The sequence below is a fragment of the Aythya fuligula genome, chromosome 5 (assembly GCF_009819795.1).
Source record: "Aythya fuligula isolate bAytFul2 chromosome 5, bAytFul2.pri, whole genome shotgun sequence".
Lineage (NCBI taxonomy): Eukaryota > Metazoa > Chordata > Aves > Anseriformes > Anatidae > Aythya > Aythya fuligula.
Window position 1 is genome coordinate 40628112 of NC_045563.1, and position 21637 is coordinate 40649748.

Genomic DNA, 21637 nt, shown 5'->3' on the forward strand with positions numbered 1-21637 from the left:
TAAGCATTAAAGGACGTGGAATGAGCGAGAGGAAGTCACTGACTACTAGAATAAAGTTATGGTTTTAACCTCTCTTTTTTAATATTAAAACCTTTCCTAAAGGTTTAATATGTTTGTGGCCACTTCACTGAGTGGAAGTTCTCAAAAAGCAAATTATTGTCTCTGTACACATATATACTTTACCATTCACAAATCTAACATGAATTTATTGAAGTCAGCAAATGACCAGTTTAAGCTAAATCAATGTACATGTCTGTGTATGTATGTATATATACGTGTGTGTCAACATATGTGCCTAAATCAGAATCTGAATTTGATTTGGAGTAACTAAGTCACATAAAAAGACAGTAGGTCTTCAGTTACAGCACTGTCATTTCTGTAAAGCAGGTATCTTCCAATATTACAACTTTCCAACTATACCTGTATTTTGGGAACCATAAAACCAATACCATGTGTTGGGGAAATACTTCCATTATAAATATATTTATACCATAAAAATTCAATAAATATATAAATAAAAAGGAGTACCTGTGGTACACCTGACACAGTCATTAAACAGTACAACAGCTTGACTCAGAAGATGTAAATATGAATCACAAACTAAAAAGTGTCTTTGCATCAATTTTATAGCTTTGGTAGGTTTAAAAATAAAAACCAAAAATAAAGAGTCTGCAGAAAAATTCTTCCTACATTGCAGGTTCACAATATCCAAGAATAATGAAAAGGTTAAATGCAGGCATGTGCACACAACTTTGCTGCCTATAGCCAAGGTTTTGAGAATAACTGTATGACAAAGATCCGAGAAGGCTACTTGCGAAGAGTCATCACTTCTATGACCTTGACATTGGTTGGTCTCACAACTTCTATACAATTTAGTGATGTGCAAGAACAGATGATGGTGCAATACATAGAAATGGCAGCATTTAAAATTCATAGTAGCATAAGGCCATTACTTTTCCCACTGGGCCACTTGAACTTTAATAATGTCTGACCTAGTTGGCCAATAAGTTCTAGCAGCAGACAGAGGAAAATTGCCAGTATTAGATACTGTTTGAATGATTTTTCATTTAGAAAGACTTAGAAGTTCCTTTAAGAACGGGGCACCAATTCTTCCTGTAGACACCTCATTTTTTCGTGTCTGTTGTAACAGCCAATATATTTTAAAACAACTGCAGACAACAAACAATTTGTAACTGATGTGAAAAAAATGAAGAAGTAAATACCAATTATCAATACAGGCAATGCTCACAACATAGTGCTTGCTCCCCAAAGAACTGAATTCCACCTCATTTCATTAATAACAAAAAAACAAAAAAACAACAAAACACCTTTCCACAGCAATAATACAAGTTTAACTCAAAATACACAATATTCTAATTGTCACAAGGTATTTTTGATCTAGCCCCCAAAATGAAAAAAAAAAAGAAGTCAGAAGAAAGATGCTTTTTTCCTATATGGTTCTGTACACTCACATTGCGAACAACAGTCCCCTTCCAAGGGAATAAGCAACAGTAGCTTTTGTGGCTGAAGATGGAACTCTGAAAACACTGGAACAGAGGAGTGATATTTCCAATTGAAAAGAAACTACGTTTTGGTCTCATCATGTTAGTAAGAAAATATCAGAACAATATTTCTGACAATTTATTGTCTGTATTTTTCGTTCCAGAATTAAACATCAGTGTTGTAGTATGTTCAAAACTATTTAAATGCCAAACCCACACAAAGACCCCTATATATAAAAACTTTTTCACTAATGCTTCAAGTAAAGTCTCTTCCACAGAAACACAAAACTACTTCGTAAAGTTCATTTTTCAAACAGGATCTGCAACGATACAGAACCAAAGGATATTCACAACAGAGGCTTAAAAATACAGTGTCAATGGTAGAACATGAAATTAAAACTCTCAGACAAATATTCTGACATAAGGTTTCAATGACTTTCAAATCTTTTCAACTTACACATACCAGAACTACTCTGGTACCCTTTGATCTCCTAGTCAGGGAGCCCATTGACAAAAGAAACTGATAGGAGGAGTCAAATAGAGTTTGCTTCCCACCTTCAGTTTGATAATCTCAGGACTTTTTCTCCCCATTTCCTTCTCCTGCTATTCTCTAATGTTCTCTTTTAACTCTGCCAATACAATTTCTCAGAAATAAATTCAAGAAATTAAACAAAATAACTGCAAAGCTTGAAACTAACATTGCGATGCCACATAAGCAGATTTGCTATGTCCATGTCCTCAGTTTAGCAGGAACGTAACAGCCAGGAAAGAGGGAGTGAACACATTCCCTAAGTAGAGGCAAAGCAGAGACTGAAAGAAAAGCAAAACCTCTGCAAATGCTTTGGCTGCATTTAAATGTACACCATCCATACTTAATTTCAATTTATTTCAGTTAAGGCTACACAGAAAACATGTTTTCAAGTTTGAACTTTTTTCTCTTTGTACCACAATCTAAATGCTGCTCCATCAGGCAGAAATACACAAGTTTTCGTTACCTGATGACAGCTGTGCAATGAAACATGCACCTAGCTGCAATTACAATACAGTTCAACAAGCAGTTAAGGCAGGGAAGCTGCAATTTAAGCCAGGGATTTATTTATCCCTCATCTTTGCTATCTGCCCCCTTCATAGGGCCAAAGTCTTTATGTTGAAATAAAGTTCAGACTTAGTTGGCTGTTATTGGAAAGAAGTATTTCATATATTTGTTTTGTGTTCTTTGTCTTTACTTTGTTTAGGTAACTATTGTCTTAGTTCCCTTTCCTCCCAAGAAGGGTAAGATCGTACAACGTTCGTTTTGTTTAGTACCCTTTCCTCCCTTCTTGGGAGGAAAGGGTACTAAACAAAACCTAAAGAGGTTTTTCAGACTATGATCTTAAGTGCCCTGATTTGTGGAAAATAGGGATCATTCCACTTTATAACTTTTTCCTTCAAACTTACATTGTCCCTAAACCATAAATGCTTAAAAAGTTAATTTTAGAAAACTATTTTTATTAGTAAATGGCAAATTGAAGCTAATTAGACTGTTCTTTTTATGTTAAAAAATTAGCCAATATGTAAGAAGCGTATCTACGCCAATTTGAAACTAAATAAATCCCCAAACACCTTTAAACAATTTGCTCCTAAAAATACATAATCAAATTTAGAAAACTATAAATTATATTTAAATTTATTATTTACAAGCAATTAATTACGAAGACAGCCAGGTGGCTTTCATTACATAAATTACTGTTAATGACACTTGCCTCATGCTGCTACTGTATTTAGCATTTGCATGCATCACATGTCAAGCACACACACTGTTGCACAGCTATCTCCAGGGTAAAAGTGAACACCTTAAGTCAAAAAAGCTTCCAGTAACCGAATCAAAAATTGTTAATTCCTTAAACAAATCAGGATCTTTCTGAAGTTTCTCACACAGGATATAATTTAAAGAATTTTAGCTCTATCAAACACAGATTGTATAGAAGTGCAGCTGTAAGTAAATTCCAGTTTGGGGGATGACGCTAATTTAAGGCAAGAAATAAACCCATTTATAACTAGTCCACTTGAGGTTTTTAGTCTCAAATCTTAAACAGTGTATTGAAGTTTGTCATTTAAAAGTTACTGATAATAATATAAATACAAAAAAAAAATCAACATGGAGTAATTCTTGCCTATCCACCTCGTTGACAGTGCAGTACTTTGTCATGTGTCTATAAGGTATTTTAACATGCATATTTACAAAGCCTTCTTCCAGTCTTTCTGAGACTGAAGTCTTCCAGTTTAAGGTTGATTATGCCTCTCATGTATAGCTTACTAGAGGGCATTGCTTACGTAGAGGGAATAAACTAATTTAAACACTGGAAACATAGCAGAATGCACTAAGAAGGAAATCCAGCTGTTTCTTCTTACTAGCAGCCATCCAGGATTCTTTTTAAAACTGCCTATCTAGAGCTGTGACAGATGTGTTCATTGGCAGGTGATAAGAGAACATCTGACAAGAGGTGATCACAATTTTATATTATTCTACCCTAACACTTCTCTACCCTTCTTTTCCACTCCTACCAATTGAATTTTCCTTTCCTTTCCTTTCCATGTTCTTTGTACTACTCTGCAAATGGGGACAATGCTTCACCTCCTGCGTTGCCACAGAGGCCGGGCTTCCAGCAGAACTCTGATGCCATGCCCTAGCTGAATAGAGTCATCCCTGATGTAAACACTCCATGGGTTCACCGTAGAGCACCACCTTCAATAAGCGCCAAAATCTGACTTGGTCTTAGTAGAATGGGCCCAGAGGCCTTGGTAAATAAATATGTGGGAACTATGGAAGAAGTAAAACTAGTTCAACATCAAACATTTGCGCCGTGTTAAAATAAACTAAATATGACCTCAAACTGCATCAAGTCATATGGCATGACTCACTGACACTTCTTAAATTTCTGGGAGTTGTCAAAAATGTAATAAAAATATACATTGCTGTCTTTGCATTAAAGCACATGAGGACCAGACTTTGAAAAAAAAAAATCACGAGAGGAGGGTAACTAAACTTCAGTAGAATTCAGTGAAATTTGACAATTAACATCATTTGAGCAGCTTTAAAAAAGGGCATAAACAAAACATCCCAAACCTACCCCTCTTCCATTTTGAAGTCTTAACACATTAATGATAAAGCAGCAAAGGCCGCTGCATCTTTTGCTCCTTCAAATTATTTTTTAAAATTGTTCTCCACATTTAACTCTCAGGTTTTTGTATGTTTCTTAATTCCTAATAATGGCAAATTAGCAGAACTAGGATATCAAAAGACAATGACAATTGAGAAGCTGGAGGAAAAAATATTCTGTACTGGACTGTTTCCATTTCTGTATGCTACTCAGTAACTACCAGCTTATCTAACATACATATCATAAGATAGAAATATATGTTATCATAACATAAATTTGTTAAAATCATGTTATCATAACATAAAAAAATGCATGTTCTTACAAAAAGGTGAGAGTCATCCCCTCGACTTTTAACTAAAGGGCACCTGATAACTTCCCAACCAAAACCAGGGGTGTTGAGACCTATATTACAGAAACCAAAGATTTAGAGGGAAGAAGGACACTGATCTATGGACTAATACTCATTTGGGGTGGATACCTTTTGCTTTCAAACTTCTCCTTTTAAGTAACAGTTCATTTGATTAACTTTCACTTAGCGGTAATTTCTCCTTCCCTGCAACAGTAAAGCTTTAAGGCCAAGAACAGAGAGAGAAAAAAAAAAAAAAAAAAAAAAAGGAGTGAATTTTATTTTTAGCACAGCAGATAAGCAACTGCAGCTTCTCTTGGTACCCTTAAAGTGTTTTGTTAATGCACCACTTTCCACTAAACCAACCACAAACAAATCTTTAAGTTAAAGTTATGGCTGTTCCCATGTAATCTGCTACCTGTAACAAACAAACAAACAACAAAAAAAGGCAGAAGGCCTCTCCAGCCACCTAATCACCATATCAATGACACATGCCACAACAGAGAAGCACTAGTTTATTTGATTGATCATGGTAGATAAACTCCAAATAACAGAGAAATTAACAAATGCTTGACATTTGCTCAACATCCATTATTCTGACACTGCTTTCAGGATTTCAAAGCCTGGGAGTATGCTTAATCAACATTCATATTCCCCAGTGAGCTACAGGCACCATATTGCGCCCCGCCTTAGTACTGATGAAAACTGCATATTGGCCATTTCCAAAATGTTCTGGGACTCCACACAGGGCCCCTTCTCTCCCTTGTTCCTGTTCTGCAGTTTTCTTTTAAACACTTCCAAGACAAAAGCATCTGCCAGTTTTTCTCTCTGGGGATGTATGCAAAATGAACTTAACAGTTTTAAGGCAGGAGAAACACTCACATCTAAATTCATTCATAGGACAGAAAAGGGCCTAAGAGGCCTCTCTAGGGACAAAACCCTGCTGAAATTTTCCCCGACAACAGTGGGAGCTTTATAAAATCTAAGTCCAGACAATTTCCAATTCAAATGCCCAGCATAGCATGACCTTTGTCAGATCTATGAGCCCTAGATGCACCCACTATTTTTTTATTCTAACCAGCACAGACATTAGACAGGGCACTACTGCTAAGCAGGAGGTTGAATATTTGCATGCTCTTCTATTGTGAAAATGTAACAGTGACAGCACTGTGTCGAATTCTTTTCCCCCTAGAACTTTAACTCCGTAGGAGAGGCATAGCTGACAGATGACTCTCCCAACATCTGTGTTATGTACACTGCACAGCTGAGGAACCTTGGATCACTGTCACAGCTTCTCGGAGATGACCTACACCTTTCTTATATCTGCCCATGATCAAAAGTAAAATCAAAAATTGAAAACACCATTTTTTTAAATGAAAAGTAAATATGGCAAGGAAGATTAACATAATTTAGTCATTAAGCTGTTCACATAGCAGCTCACCATATGTTGTATAAATGTCCTATACAAAATAATTTATCAGACCTGACACGTTGCACATCATATTGTATTATTTAATATGCTTACTAAAATTTCATGGATCAAGCTCCACTTCTGAAAGCATACAGAAAGCCCTAGAAAATATTTCTTCATCTTCCATGATTTATTTTGATTACCTTTTACAGCTACATGATAAAGTGGAACTTGCAAAATTATGAGGTTAAGGTTTACGCAGCTATTGCTTCATATACTAAAATATAACAAATGGCTCCATGTCTATATACCATTTTACTTGCATTTAATATTCAGAAGCACATTAAACTAAGCACATTGCTTTTCACTGCATATTTTAATAATTTTAACCGGTTATTTCAGTATACAACCCGATCCACTAATGCAAAGTTCCATTGATATATTATCCCTGGTGAGGAGACTAAAACGCTAAGAATTACAAAATAAATTAAAGCCAGTGATTATCATGTAATAAATGCTGACCCTCCCCCAACCATCTACATAGAAATATATTAATTTCTCAAAGTAGCTGAAAAATTTGAATAGTATTTTTCAATTATTGAGACTGAAAATGTTAGAACTGCAGACAAATATGACTAGACAAATGGACGAAAATTCTATTCAGAAACCGCAAAACCACAAAAACAATCATGTATAAAAATGATCGTCAGTCACTAGTGAGGTCCATCTGTAAATAGTAAATTCAAAAAAAAAGCATAAGCTTGTGGATACTAGCTGTTGAATAACCAACAGGATTTTTATTTTTTTTTAAAGTCACTTAGAGGGCATACCAAACAGACAGTAAGACTACAAGAAAAAAAAAATCCCCCCCAAATCCTGCAAACAGCCATTTTCTTTTTCTCTCTCAGACCACTGATGTCAAAGGAACACAATACAAATGAGATGAAAATGTAGTCAGACTTCTCTTTTTGGTCAATAATTGAACTTTCCTGTTTCCAATAATAGGATAAAGTATAACATCTTTCTGTGTGAGATAACTCGCTGCAATGAGGTCAGTAAACACTGTATTTGGAAATGAACTTGCTCAGCCTCACTAGAGTATCTGTCAACTGTTCAAAACAAAACTTCCTTTTTTAACTCTTCAAGAGGCAAAAATTTAGCTTGTTTGATTTCTTTATATTTTGTGTATCTGGGATAATGACCTTGTCTAGGACAATGCCCACTTGTGTATTGAAAACTGAAGGCCAGCTGGATTGACATGCATTTTGTATTAATGCTGGAAAGGGCTAGTGTTCAGTAGCCTTTTCTTCTGTAGGAGTATCAGTAGTGGATTGATATGAAGTTCTGCCACCTCCTAGCCAACCACAAATGGAAATACAAACACATGGTGCCATTATTACCATCTGGGTCCACAATAACAATGAGGAACTCCAGAAGTCAATTTATATTAATTTTGATGAAAACCCCTTCAGTTACAGAAGTCAGTATTACCTCTATATTGGTCATAGTTTTAATGTTGTCTTTAAAAGTTTCCAGCAGGCTGCATTACACAACCTACTACCGTTCACACAGGTATAACATAGGTCTTGAATTATCTGACACCCTGCTTTCAATGGAAGAATGTGTGCTATTTTAGGATATTTTTCTTCAGCATTGAAACTTCCTGGAGCTCTCTGGGAATCATGGATATCAAGCACTTCCAAGACCCTGCAGGCCTAGTTGCAGATACGCAGAGGACATTTACCCAAACAATAAAATCCTCTTCAGCACACATCCTGACCTGAAGCCATTTCACCAGTTTAGATAGACAGCAACAACTGCTTAAATATCCTACCCAGATGAGAAAGATAAAGCAGGGGATTCAAGTTAAAGAAATCTCCAGCATAAAGCAATGAGACTGTCATTATCCATCAGGCTACTGGATATCTTAAGGTGTGCACTGGAAGGAATAATGGATCCCTTTCAAATCACTATCACATTCAAAATGTTATACACTAGAATTTAAAAAATACATACATAAAAAAAAAAAATAAGATCAATACAAATGCTTTAGTTGCTGACAAAACAGAAATTTTCAACCTAACAGGTTTCCAAACCAGAATGCTTTTCCCCCAGGAGGTGTGGATTCCTGTTTGGCAACTTTAAGCCTGCTGACAAGAAGTTCATTTACTTTGAATTCTTCATTTGAAGTCCATGGACAACAAGAACTCCATGAAATACAAGCTTAAAACTAATGATAGATCATGAAATCTAAGCATGCCAACAGAAGTTTGAAGTCTACTTCTATGGTACCAATTAGTCCAACAAATGAACAAATGAACCATCACTGTATCCGAAGAAAACAGAATTATTTTTCTATACCTTTTCTTTTTGGTAACAAATTATTAGGCTTGTCTTAGAAAAGTTTTAATGGGATCAGTTAGCATATTCTATATTCTTAGTGAAGTAAATCCCTGTCATTATTTCACTCAGTTTGGAGTATTATACAATCTTCCAAGACATTCACATTGGAAAAACACACGATATTTTCATCACGAACTTAAAAGAATAAACAATTAAACAATGATTCTTGTAAAAGCATATATGTTATTTTATTAAGTGGTATGATAAGCTTAGGGGCATACATCAGGACCAAAATGGTTGTAGTCATTAATTTAAGTAATAAATCATAGGCCCTGCCAACAATGACAGCAAACAGATGCTAACAAGAAAATGTATTATTTAATATTGCCATGTGTGTTTAGGACATGTCTTAAATTTTTATAATAATATGCATTTAATACATTACTGTTTTGACACATACAAGAATCAAATTTATAGGTCTCATTCAGCACTTGCTTTCTCTTCTGTGAACACAGAATGGATTCCTGAGGGAGAAAAAGCTCAAGAAGTGAATGTTTCAAATGGATGTTTGCAACAAAATCGAGTTGTTTGTCTTGCTGTCTTGAAGTAAATATCATAAGCATTGAATCTCATTAAAAAAAAAAATCAAAACCAACATATTTGCCTTCACATAAACAGAAGTTTTCTCTGAAAGTTCCCAGGAAATTCAAACAACTATGAAGTTTATCTATATGTAGATAGCAAAAGATTTTATCATTTGGTACAGAGTTACAAAAACAGTTCCTTACGATCCTTTTGAACAGAATGTTGGTATTTTATAACTCTCAATGAGCCTGCTAAGTTGTAAGAATAGCAGAAGTTTTATTCTCCAATGTATCTTATTATTTATACATTACATCAGTTTAAACAATACCATGGAACGCTACAATGATTTTCACCAACTACATCCCTTGCAAAAATGCTCAAAACCCCCCACAAAATCTAAGGCAGTTTGCAGAACTATTGAAAACATTTACTCTTCCATTCCTCCTATTCATACCCAGTGTCTTTGAGAACTCTGAAAGCCTGACAGAACGATGATCTGACTCAAGACCTAACAACTGAAAGCTTAGGAAATGCAATTATGCCTTTTGGCAAATCCAGCCACACTAAACAGAACCACTATGTACAAACACCTTTTGCAGCACTGCATCTCTGCTGCTGTACAGCATGCTGCATGAGGTCCCTCTGCAGGAGGGTCAATTGTCTCTAAGAAGATCACTGCTTTTTCCAAACATTTTTGTTTTGCTTTAAGGAAACCGGATAATAGCACTCCTGTTTGTGTTCTGTTTCACTTTCATTTTCAATCAAATCCTCCAGGTATCAGCATAGTTCCTTTCTTGGAATTGCTTCAGTCAATGCTTTAAAACACTTGAGGAAGCAGTGATCAGAGTATGGAAACTAAATTTTCTTCATTAAATCTACTGAAGCAGATATTAAAAATGCATTTAATATACTGGAGATGGCTGGTGGGCATCACTGACTGTGACAGGCCAGTTACTGATGAGCTGCTGTCAGACGGCCTTCTCAGCAGGGATCTGTGTCTAAGGCTGCTGAAGGACAGCAATATCTTCCCTTGTGTGTAAGCTCTATTCATCTCCCAAGTATTTACTAAATCACAGACCTCTGCACACAAACCCAGCGTTTCAGCGCATGCTAACAAATGATGGATGGCCTAGTCAATTCGTTATGTCCTGAAAGCGTGATTTCCTGCCATTCCAATCATCAAACCTCCAGAGCCTTCAGAGCTGATCAGTCCTGGAGAATATATTTTGCAGGCTCTATTAAAGGAGTAGAGGTTCTTTCCATTAGTCTCAAACTTTTTTTTTTTTTTTTTTTTTTCCCCTGGCTGATTTAAAGAGAACTCCCTCCTTCCCCCCTCCTTCCAACAGCACCACTGCTACTCTTATCTGTGTCAAGTATTCAAGGCATATACTGTGAGCGTGTTCGTAAAATAGCACTCCTGGAACACCAACCAGTTAAAAAGACAGATTTTGTTTTTGACTGCTATAAAACACTACAATCTTTTATTTAAATTCAACTATACATCTTTATTATGTAACCTAGACAACCCCCAAAACATTTTGTAACTTAGCTTCTTTGATCAAATACCTTTTACAGCAAGGGAGTTCTCAAAAGGACTTGTTTTCTTTGTATTTGCCTAGTGAAACAGATCAGAGCTCTCTTAATTGTGTTCCTCCTAAAAGGATAAGCCACTTAGGAATAAACTTCCGATGTTCAATAGACAGGTTAGCTGTCAAAGAAATAAAGCTTCAAGATTTCTCCCTTTTCATAGCAAGGCAATATACTTGACAGCCTTTCTTCTACATGCTAGAGAAGAAATTTTATTTAGCTTACCTATTCAATGATCTATAGGAGCAGAATATGCATACCTCACATTTCTTACTCTGAAACACTGAGCTTCAAATGAATCAGCCTACACCTGCTGAAGAGTTAGTTGTCTTAAGGTACAGCGTAGTTTTCAAAGGTGGTATAATAGATATGGGTAAGCTTTATGTAAATAAGCATTTGGTTACTCTAAAATGCAGAGACCATGAATTTCCATGCTTGCTAGGTGTGATCCAGCCATTGCGAGCACAAACTAATCCACATTGCCCTACCATTCACCTCAACCTTGACCTGGAGATTAAACTCACTTTTATTGCACACAAAGGTCATCTGTGTTAGGTCAAAATTCAAAGTCCCTTGTCATCTAAGGTTGATATATTCCAACCTTTCCTACTCTAATGCATCAAATTTTTCATGGTGAGGTCATATTCAGCAGACAGTGTATTCAGCAATTTATTGTGCCATTGTAATATAGCCCAGAATATGACTGTCCGAAAAACAATACATGAATAAAATATTTTTCTCTCAGATGTACCAAATCGCCTCTGCTCATAAAAGTCTATCCTAGACTTGTTTGCAGACTTCAGAATGACACAGTAAGGAACTGGTTCTAAAATATAATCAAGAATTACCATTTTACCATCATTGTCCATTGTACAAGCAATGTGACTATAAAGGTATTCTAAAATATACAAGTCAATTAAAATGCACATATGGTCAGTGTTAAAACTTCCACTTCATCCTTACTTAACAACAACCGTAATCTGGCCCTTAAATCTGTAGACATCTGTTGGTCTCTCTGATGACACCAATCTTGCTTTAGAATGAAATACTCAGTAGTGTTACAGGATTTACACTTCTGTTCTACTGCCGATTATCACTACTGTATCGTTTGTAAAGTGGCAAAAAGTACAATCAAATTAAACTTTAAGAAGCAACATAGTAACATTCATTGTGACAAAAACAAACCCTGCAGCTTTGACATATAAAAGGATTTTCTTTCTCCCTCGCTTGCTTTTTCTTGCTTTTCCTTTCTTCTTAATTTTCTTTCAATTTCCTTTTCTTTTCCTTTTGGTTCTTTCTCTGCTCCCCCTCCACCCCTTTTGTCTTTTCTTTCTCTTTTTGCTCTTCTCTCTCTTTTCCTGTTTTCTCCCCCTCTTCCTCTTTCTTTCTTTCCTTCTATACTAAGCAAGAGCACTTAACACAAAGAGCTACAACAGATTCAGAGCACATTTTTTAATTACAGAGAACTCATTGCCACTTCTGCTCTAAGAGACCTCCTCCAATCCTTGTATTTCACCATCGGTTCTTCAAAGGATACAGGACTGGCTTCTAAATGGTTTAAATGAATTCCTCAAGGCCAAAAAGGTTTACTTTACTCTGCCAATATGAACTTCACAAGTGTAGTTAAGCTCTATTCCGTCTTTATTTTTTATTTTTTTGAACGAATTGGACTCCTGTATTGTAGCACTTCCTATACTGCAGGGGAAGAAGGTTAAGAGAGAAAGGAGAAAAAAAAAGTTAGTACTCAAGAATTCAAAAAGTACAACCTTAATTTCGGCTGCACATTTCAAGCAAAATTTCAAGGCTAACCTCTAAAATAACTTGGCATTTTACTAGGATGGACAATATATGTGGGAATCCTTGTAAGAGGATGATTACACCTAAAAACACACAATAAAAATTGTAACAGAAAAGTACATTGTACTTCCCTCAAAATTAATTTCATGTTGGCACATGCTTATACATGCTATCTACACTTTAGCCAACAGAAACAAGCCAACAAACCTCCCAAAAAACCTTTCCATTTTTTTCCAAAGAAATCCTGAAGGCATCCACACCCTTAAGGTTTAGAATTTACCCGTACTAACATAAGATTTTTCCTTCTACATCCTATCTAGTGCTATTGGAGAACATCAAACATCAGTAAAATTACATTGCCCATTCTGAAAGTATCTACCATTAACAATAGCTATCTTTTAAATAATTATCTTACTTTTAATCTAAAGAGTAAAGGATGAGAAAAAGTCCTTCTAAGTTATATGACAATATAGTTAATTTCTGTGATGCAATACTTTGTACCACAGAGAAGAATTAGCCTCCTTCCTATTTAAGGCCACAGCATAACCAAACAGTTTTTCAGCATGATGCACCAAACCCAACCAGTTGCAAAGCCTCTAAGGCTCGTACACTGGCATTTACAGCGAAATCAGAAAACCTGTACTGCAGTCTGGTTTATCCTACCAAAACTGTAATATCTTACCAAGATACAGATCACAATCTGACACCAAGCCTTCAAATAGCAAGAATATATATCCAAATGGAATGTTATCAATGCAAAGGTCACAGAATTACTTTATAAATTTGTATTTTGTTCTAAGAACATTTTTATCATGCTACATTTTATTGTAGGTCATTTCTGAAAACCTGTGTATTTTTAATTTGCTTTTCAAACAACAAGCCACGTCTACCTCCCAACTCTTATTATCAATCTGCTTACATGTAAGGTTAAACATAGCTTCAAGAACATAACAAATGTTGAATTACGTTAGGCTTCTGCTGCATGTAATAGGCAAAACCAAACAGTAGTATAAAATGTTTATTTCCTCTTAAGTTTAACATAAAGTCTCCAAGTCTGCATCTCCACTAAAATCTATTTTCTACTGGTCTACTGAAATCAAGGAGGTGGCTAGTGAGATTTTATTATTACAATTAGTGAGAATACAGAAAAGCACAGGGAGCTTAACCTACGCCTTTGTTTTAAGAAATAAATGTTGTTAGCTCTCATGGGCACAAAGGCAACTTTCTAAATGAGAATTACTTGATAAATGCTTGTAGACTGAAGACTGTTCATCTGCTTTCCAAAATAATTTACCTACTATTCAGAAGAGCAGAGATTGCAGGGAAACTGCCAAATTATGTCCGTTTTGTTGTGATTATAGCCTTTTCAGAAAGAAGAGAGTGTAACTGATTTCTCACACACCAGTAGGTTGGCTGCCCACAGGTAAGATTTCATTGTCTAATATACTTGAGCTTGTATATACACAGCACAGAGCTCTGAAAGCCACTTAGACATCCAGCTGCCCTCTGTTCTCAAGCTTCACTGCTAGTCCTCTCTCCTGGAACAAAAGCTCCAAGGAACGTTACAGCAAGGAACAGAGAATTCTCCTTTTACCTTGACTCAATCTCCAGGCTTCTTTACCAGCAGGTACCAGAATCCAGAGATTGAAAGAAAGAAAAACACAGAAAAAAAGAGGCAACAGTTCTACCTTCCTGTTCCATAACTCAACCATTGTGCACTGATCAGTACTAAGCAGCAGCAGCATAAAGGAGGAATGAAATTATTCATGAAAAGATAATATATTTCCTTGTAAACAAAACCAGCTGGAAGAGGAAAAACACACATATCTATCACAAACTGTAGAAGCCAAAAGGAGGCAACAATGACAGTGGAGAAAGAGGAATAAAAGATCACAGAATCATTTGGGTTGAAAAAGACCTCTAACATCATGATGTCCAACTGCTAAATGGCACTACCAATTCCACCACTAAACCATGTCCATAAACACTGCATCTACACGTCTTTTTTTTCTATATCCCCTCCAGGGATGGTGACTCAACTACTTCCCTAGGCAGCCTGTTCTAATGCTTCAGAACCCTTTCAGTGAAGACGTTTTTCCTAATATCCAACCTAATCCACCCCTGGTGCAACTTGAGGCCCTTTCCTCTTGTTCTATTGTTTGTTGCCTGGGAGAAGAGACTGACCCCCACCTCACTACAACCTCCTTTGAGGTAGTTGCAGATGTTAACTGAGTCTTAAATAATAAGAACTTTGGCTGGTTTGGATGTCACATGTTTAAAATTCTTTAAGGGCCTTTGTTTCAGTATGAACCATCACTAAGAAGATGATAAAATCAAGAAAATAATAAACAATCTATTTTCTAATTTACATTGTGAGACGTTACCACGCAGACACATTATTTAATAACAAATCTTGTTGGTGCACTTCCCAGGCCTGGTGTGAAGTATGTTAAAACCAAATAACCATGCTTAAAAAAAGGCCAAAATCCACTCTGACCCAGCCTATCACCTTTTTCTCTTGCTTACAGGGCGTTTAGTCCCTTGCTTATTGGTAAGCTTCCCTTATGTTTCTGCTGTAAGAAATGCTCATCCTTATCACTAAGAAGAAAGCTTTTACAGATGACGCACAAACAGAACAGTACATCTTTACACAGATGCACTGATGAAAAGGTAGCAAGTAAAGACTTGCACAGAGCAGCTGCTATAAATTCTAATAGTTTGAAATCCTAGCACTTTGAAACTCCCTATAAACATGATTTGCACTCAAAGGGGCTCAAAAAAGAATGTTTCTTTTATAGGAATAAAAGTGGAGGCACGGAAAATGAAGTCAGGCTAGAAGCACTAAGTTTGTTTAACAATTTATAATTAAGGAAGAGAAACAATACAGACAACACTAACTGTGGTATGGAAGAATACAGCACTCCTAGATGAACTGAAATATCTTCCACAACAGTTCAATGCAAGGACTCAGAAAGTAAGGTTTCTGACATCTCTAAAAGAAGAAAGACTAGTCAACTGGCACCATCAGAAAGTTCCTGGAACCCCTAAATCAGACATAACATAGTGTAAAAAACTCAGACTTACATAGAACAGAATCAAACGAGGAAAAACTCTGTGTAAGAAAAAACAAGACAGTACTCTAATAAACTGGGTCAGCAAACCTTACACCCTTAGAAATCTTGGCAGAAGACAGAAGATTCTAGCAAGAAAAATGTAGAATTCTATCAGAATTGCATACCAAGAAGAGCAAAATATTGTACAAGGTACAGATTTGAGTAGGGTCCAGTTATTTGTCAATCATGTTCTATTGATAGGAACTTCAGGAAAAGTTTTCAAAGAGAAATTAATTACACATTCCCATATTCAGAGAAACTGAGGTTTTTGGCTGTTCCCTTCCCCCCCTGGAAACAACTACACTCAACTTGGGTATGGATCAAACTCAAGCTGGACTTTCCCAGGCAAGTTAAAATGGTACTTGAAAATATTAAAAGTTTAAAGGTCTAACCTAAATCTTGTCACCATGGATAGGTAATGCTAAGGTAATTCTTTTGGAGAAGATTCTACTGGTGGGTACTTCTAACTTAAAACAGAAAAAACAAGTGCTAAAGAAATGAGATTGTAACTCGCCCTACAATTGGCAATCCAATTTAGACATTACTTCTTACTGAGAAAAATACTATCACGGATGAACATCAGTTCATGGCTTCATGGCTAAAGAGAAAGCAGAAGAATAAAATACAGAAGTTACAAAGCAAAACACAAATTACCAGCCAGCAGATAACCAGGTGAGAAACAAAGCAGGAAAGTTGGCACTCTTTAGAAAAGCACAACACAAAGTGTTGTTAAGAAGCTCAAATAAACTGCATCCGATTTTGGCAGAGATTTGTCATACTTAGCAGACAAAATTCCATTTTGATAATCCTCATATCATCCCCAAATCCTGCTGTTAAATACAACATGTTGAACGTAAACACGAATGATAAAGTTGAAAGACAACTGCTAAGCATGTAACCAATACCTTAAAAACAAACAAACAATAAATTGCCAGTTATGGAATAGAGATGCTGCACTAGCAGAAAAAGAACAGGAATTTGATTTATGAGTTTCTATTTTGGAAATTACACTAAATCTGGGTTTTCTGTAACATTACAGGCTTGTAAAAAGAAGAAAGTATGGATGCTGTTATAAAGATACTTATAAACACAGAATTACAGATCATGTTGGCAGCCACTACACAGCACACTTATACACACTAAATTGTGGCAATAATTTTGTGGAAATTACAGATTGCTCTTAGGGATAAACTGTAGAACAACCGCTGACCCATACCAAATATGAAACATACATTGAAACAAAAAGGGAGAGAAAACTGTGAGCTGTCAAGAAGCACAATAGGCAAGAGAGCATCTAGTAGATAAGACAGTATTAGAAAAAAAAAAAAAAAAAAAGCCTGAGAAAATTAATGCAGAGAGTCCAAAGACTCTCAGGATCTGTGAAGCAGTAGGAACCAGAAATACTTGAAAACTATCAACTTATTTATTGTACTGTCAGTGGAATACCGATCCTTCCTGGGAATGAAAGTGCAAGGTGAAAGCAGCTTTTCTGGATGTACTTCCTAGTTTGAACCAGTGACCCATAGTAATGACAAACTGTTTATGGACACCTTCATACCACTGCAACCACCATGATATATTCTGGAACATTTTCTTTAAAAGACTGAATTAGAAAGTTAGGGTTCTATTCTGTTTTGAATAATAATAATAATAATAAAAAAAAAAAGGCAAAGAAGTCCAACTAAACTCCTAATCCCTGCAGAGAATGACACAGGTTCTAGATTATAAAAAAAACTTTATATAGAAAATATAAGCTACAAAATTACCAAACAGGTAACTTGTAAGAGCCTCTAAATAAGCACTCAGGATGGCAAACAATTTTACATCTCTCTCCAGGCAGCCTCTTTTACAACTTAATTTTTACAGAGAGTACCCACTCTTCGCATCATAACACTCACCTGTTTCAGTACATCTCCCTAATTTGCAAAGGGAAGCAGTGGTATTTGAATGTATTCTAAAATTTTACCTGCAACTCAAAATCACTATCCCAACAGATTTTGCTACTTCAAACTTTTTCCTCTGAGGGTTTTTGGCATCTGCCCTACTATGAAAAATAAAGAAAAAGACAACAAATAAACATCACTTGCTGAGCCATTCACAGAAAGGAGACTTACAGAAGAAGGAAACTGTAACTTCCTCAAGCTACACTTAAAGTAGACATTTTGAAGATGTAGCAATTCAGTGACTGAAGTAGCAGATGAGAAGAAATCTTGTACCCATCATTCAAACATCAGATTTTAGCTTTCTCTTAGGATGGGGAAACAAAATTCAGGAGAGGCCTACAAGCAGAAACTCCATACGAGGACATTCTGATCTCCTAATATGGGTGACAACATAACAGTATGCCATGCCAGCAAATCATGGAAGAAATAATTATAGCTAACCTCTGCCTTACAGCATTTGCCACACCTGAAGCCAGATGGTTTAGAAAAAGCATAATGTTTTCCCTCATGTAATTCCATGTTCTGTTATTAGTGCTTTTTTTTTTCTTTTTCTAGGAGTAATCAAATTCTGAAACTGAGGAGCGAATGGATGTTCCACAGCCTCAAAGGGATACACTGGGAAGTATAAGGCATCAGCAGAAAGGCCTGGTAGTTCTCTGACAAACTTTTTTTCCATAGTCGAAGCGCTTATTTCTGTGGATATTGTAAGCAGGTTCCTACACACAGTGACTGACTTGGCAAACCCACCCCAAATTCTGTCTTTCAAGACAGCTTTAAAAAGAGTCTAAAAAAAGAGAATATTGTGCACGTGTGTGTGTGGATGTATGCATGCATACATGTGTACAAACACTCTTCTAGTTTCATTGCAACCAGAGTGGTAACGCCAAGCGTACACTCATCTGAGATACGCTGTCACAGTAAGTGATTTCCCAAGCTGCAGAAGTATTGTGCAAGTTGAACTGGGCTCCCAGCAAAGCAACAAAATGTGCTCACTGAACCAACCTCTTTGCTTCATCATCACTTCTTCTCTTCAACAGGGTCAATGCCTCAGCTTGATTTTTAACTACATTACTTTCCTGAAAAAGGAGAAGTTTTCATTGGACAGTTTAAAAGCCTAAGTTAGTGTTGGTTTTTAATCCTCTTACTGTAAGTTACACAGAGGCAGTTTTCCCAGTCACACCTGTCATAAGATTAGCAAGGCTTGCTTAGGAAGCATGTGAATGATTTTTATTTATTTATTTATTTCCACCTCTCACCAGAGCAGTAGAACATCTATGGATGTGCAGCTTTCTATACAGAAAAGATCTTTCTATAGAGAAAAAATGTTTCTGGTGCATTTTAAAGGTAGTACTACAAGTTTCCCAATGGAATCCAATTTGGATTCCTCTCCCATTCTACCCAATTTGGCATTAACTTAACTTTCTCTTGCAACATGACTTTTATAACATGCCCTTTACAACTTTGTTATTATCAGTAGCAAGCAAATTTTAGCAATGAAGATCATTGCATGAAGCGCATCCTGATCCTTTAAGTTAGATCTTTAAACTTTTAGTATTTTCAATCCTGACCCTTCCACAGTAGCCTGTGGTCATTCTGGCATGCCTCTGACAATCCTGAGTGCTGTTCAGATGAGAAAACAGATGAATGGTCACGTGTAAGTTGCTGATCTCTTCCAGCCTTCAACTCAACAGAGATCAGCACGATGTAAGAGGTCCAAAAAGGCCTGAAAGCCCCATTTCCCTATACCACGAGGGAAGTGGCACCCCAGGCCTCCTGCCTTGGTATCACCCAGAGAGGAAAACCCCGAGTCCTAATGCTTCGTGCGTGTCAAGAGATGTGCCTGGTGCTTTGGACCCCCATGAGAGCTTTTATTTGAAGGTGCAGCTGGGGGAAGATGCACACTTTACTTTGTGCCTAACTTTTCGGGTCCCGGCGAGCCCTGTGCATCGCCGTCGGTGCAGGTGTGCGTGTCCGAGTGACTTGGTACCGTGTGGGGGCTTGGAACTGGAGGCACAGGCCGGGGCTGGCGGCACGGCCGCCCGCGGCCCCTCGGCCGAGCCCGCAGGCCGCCGCCCGGGCCCCAGCCGCCCGCCCCGCGCCGGGGGGTGCCGCGGCGGAGGGCAGGGAGCACTTACCTAGGGAACTTCTCCTTCAGCTTCCGCAGGCTCTGCCGGGTGGGCTGCACGTGCCCCAGGAACTGCGCTATTTCGTCGTACTGGGCTTTGCTCAGCTTCATGCCTCGCACCGCCCCCCCGCCGCCGGGGCTCCGAGCGGCGCGGCCGTGCGGGGCGGGGAGAGGCAGGAGGCACAGCGCCACCGGGGGTCGTGGCGGCCACGGGGCGCCCTTCCCGAACAGTCCGCCGAGCGCACCGCACCGCACCGCGCCGTGCCGCGCCTCCGCCTGGCGCTGCCGCCCGCAGCCCCGCCCCGCTGCCCGGGGCGGAGCGGCGGGGCCGGGCCCGGCCGGGCCGGAGGTGGGGGGAGGAAGGCGGCCGACATCCCGCGCCCGGCGCTCGGCTCTGCGCAGCCGCCCGGCCGGCAGGGGAGCGCTCCGGGCCCCGGCCCCGGCCCCGGCCCGGTGAAGCAGGGGAAGCTGGGCCGCGGCCTGCTGTTCTGAAGTAAGAATTTCAAGGCCGTTTGCAAAAGTGGCTTAGAAACTGCTGTTTCTCCTACTTTTAGGAAAAAAAAAAATAATAATAATAAAATTGACATGGTGATGCTACAGCTGCAGGTCCTAACATCCTAACAGGGACCAGGACCTTCAAGGACCTGGTCCAACCATCACCCTACTACCAATATCACCCCACTATACCATGGCCCTTAGTGCCAGGTCCAACCTTTCCTTGAACGACCCTGTGGATGGTGACTCATTAAATACCAGTAGGCACGTTGCCAGCCTTAATTTCTGTGCTTGCCTTTAAAAAATAATACCAAATAAGATAGATAACATCCTTTTATTAGCAACATATATAAGCTGGATGTTATTAAGTAAATTAACTCTGAGTAACAAGTATGAGTATTCCCTTTAGTTTTGGTTGAATCACATTCATGAGCCATATTCAGGCTACATTATTGCCAAATCTATATAACTTGGAGTCCCAAACTTAAGATTTCAAACAGAATCAGACTTGCAGGATGGTTTGGTTTGGCAGGGACATTAAGGACCATCCAGTTCCAAGTCCCTGCTATGGGCAGGGACACCTCCCACCAGACCAGGCTGTCCAAAGCCCCATCCAGCCTGGCCTTGAACACTTCCAGGGATGGGGCATCCATAACTTCTCTGGGCATAACCTGCTCCAGCACCTCACCACCCTCATGGTAAAGAATTTCTTTCTAATGCCTTATCTAAATCTACCCATTTTTAGCTTAAAGCCATTAGCCCTTGTCCTATCACTGCACTCCCTGACAGAGTCCCCCCCCAGCTTTCTTGTAGGCCCCCTTTAGGTACTGGAAGGCTGCTATAAGGAGTTTTCATGTGAGCTTCTGGATCTATGGCCTAAATATAACAAGCTTCAAGCATTTAGTTGCCTCACAATAAAAGACAAGTCAGTGCCAAATTATAAGATTCCATTTATAGATACTCCATTTTGTAAGCCAAACCATAGATTCCATCCCTTACTCAAAGACCAAAAAATAATATGTGAAATTGACAGAATATAATTATTTTAAGGGAGAATATCATTTAATGTAAAAATACCTTATTTAGCTCTGTGAAGTAGTATCCTTGGTACTAGAAGATTTGTGTATATGGGACAAAGGGAAATGTTCCTTTCTATATGATACCCATTTTAAAGGCCCATGAGGTTATAATAAAGAAACAAATAAATAGTGGTCCTAAATAAATAAATAAATCTCACTCTCTTTATTGTG

General features: G+C 37.9%; 1 protein-coding gene across 10 annotated transcripts in view; it reads right to left on the reverse strand.

Annotated features, from left to right (window-relative positions):
• The window catches only part of C5H15orf41 (chromosome 5 C15orf41 homolog), a 128271-nt gene extending 108115 nt beyond the window's left edge, over positions 1–20156 (reverse strand). For all 10 annotated transcript variants that reach the window (XM_032189341.1, XM_032189340.1, XM_032189348.1 and 7 more), the window contains exon 1: positions 19903–20156. In XM_032189341.1, the coding sequence (XP_032045232.1) occupies positions 19903–20003 (101 nt within the window). In that variant the 5' untranslated portion in view covers positions 20004–20156. The remainder of the gene's footprint in view (positions 1–19902) is intronic.
• Positions 20157–21637: the final 1481 nt, after the last annotated feature.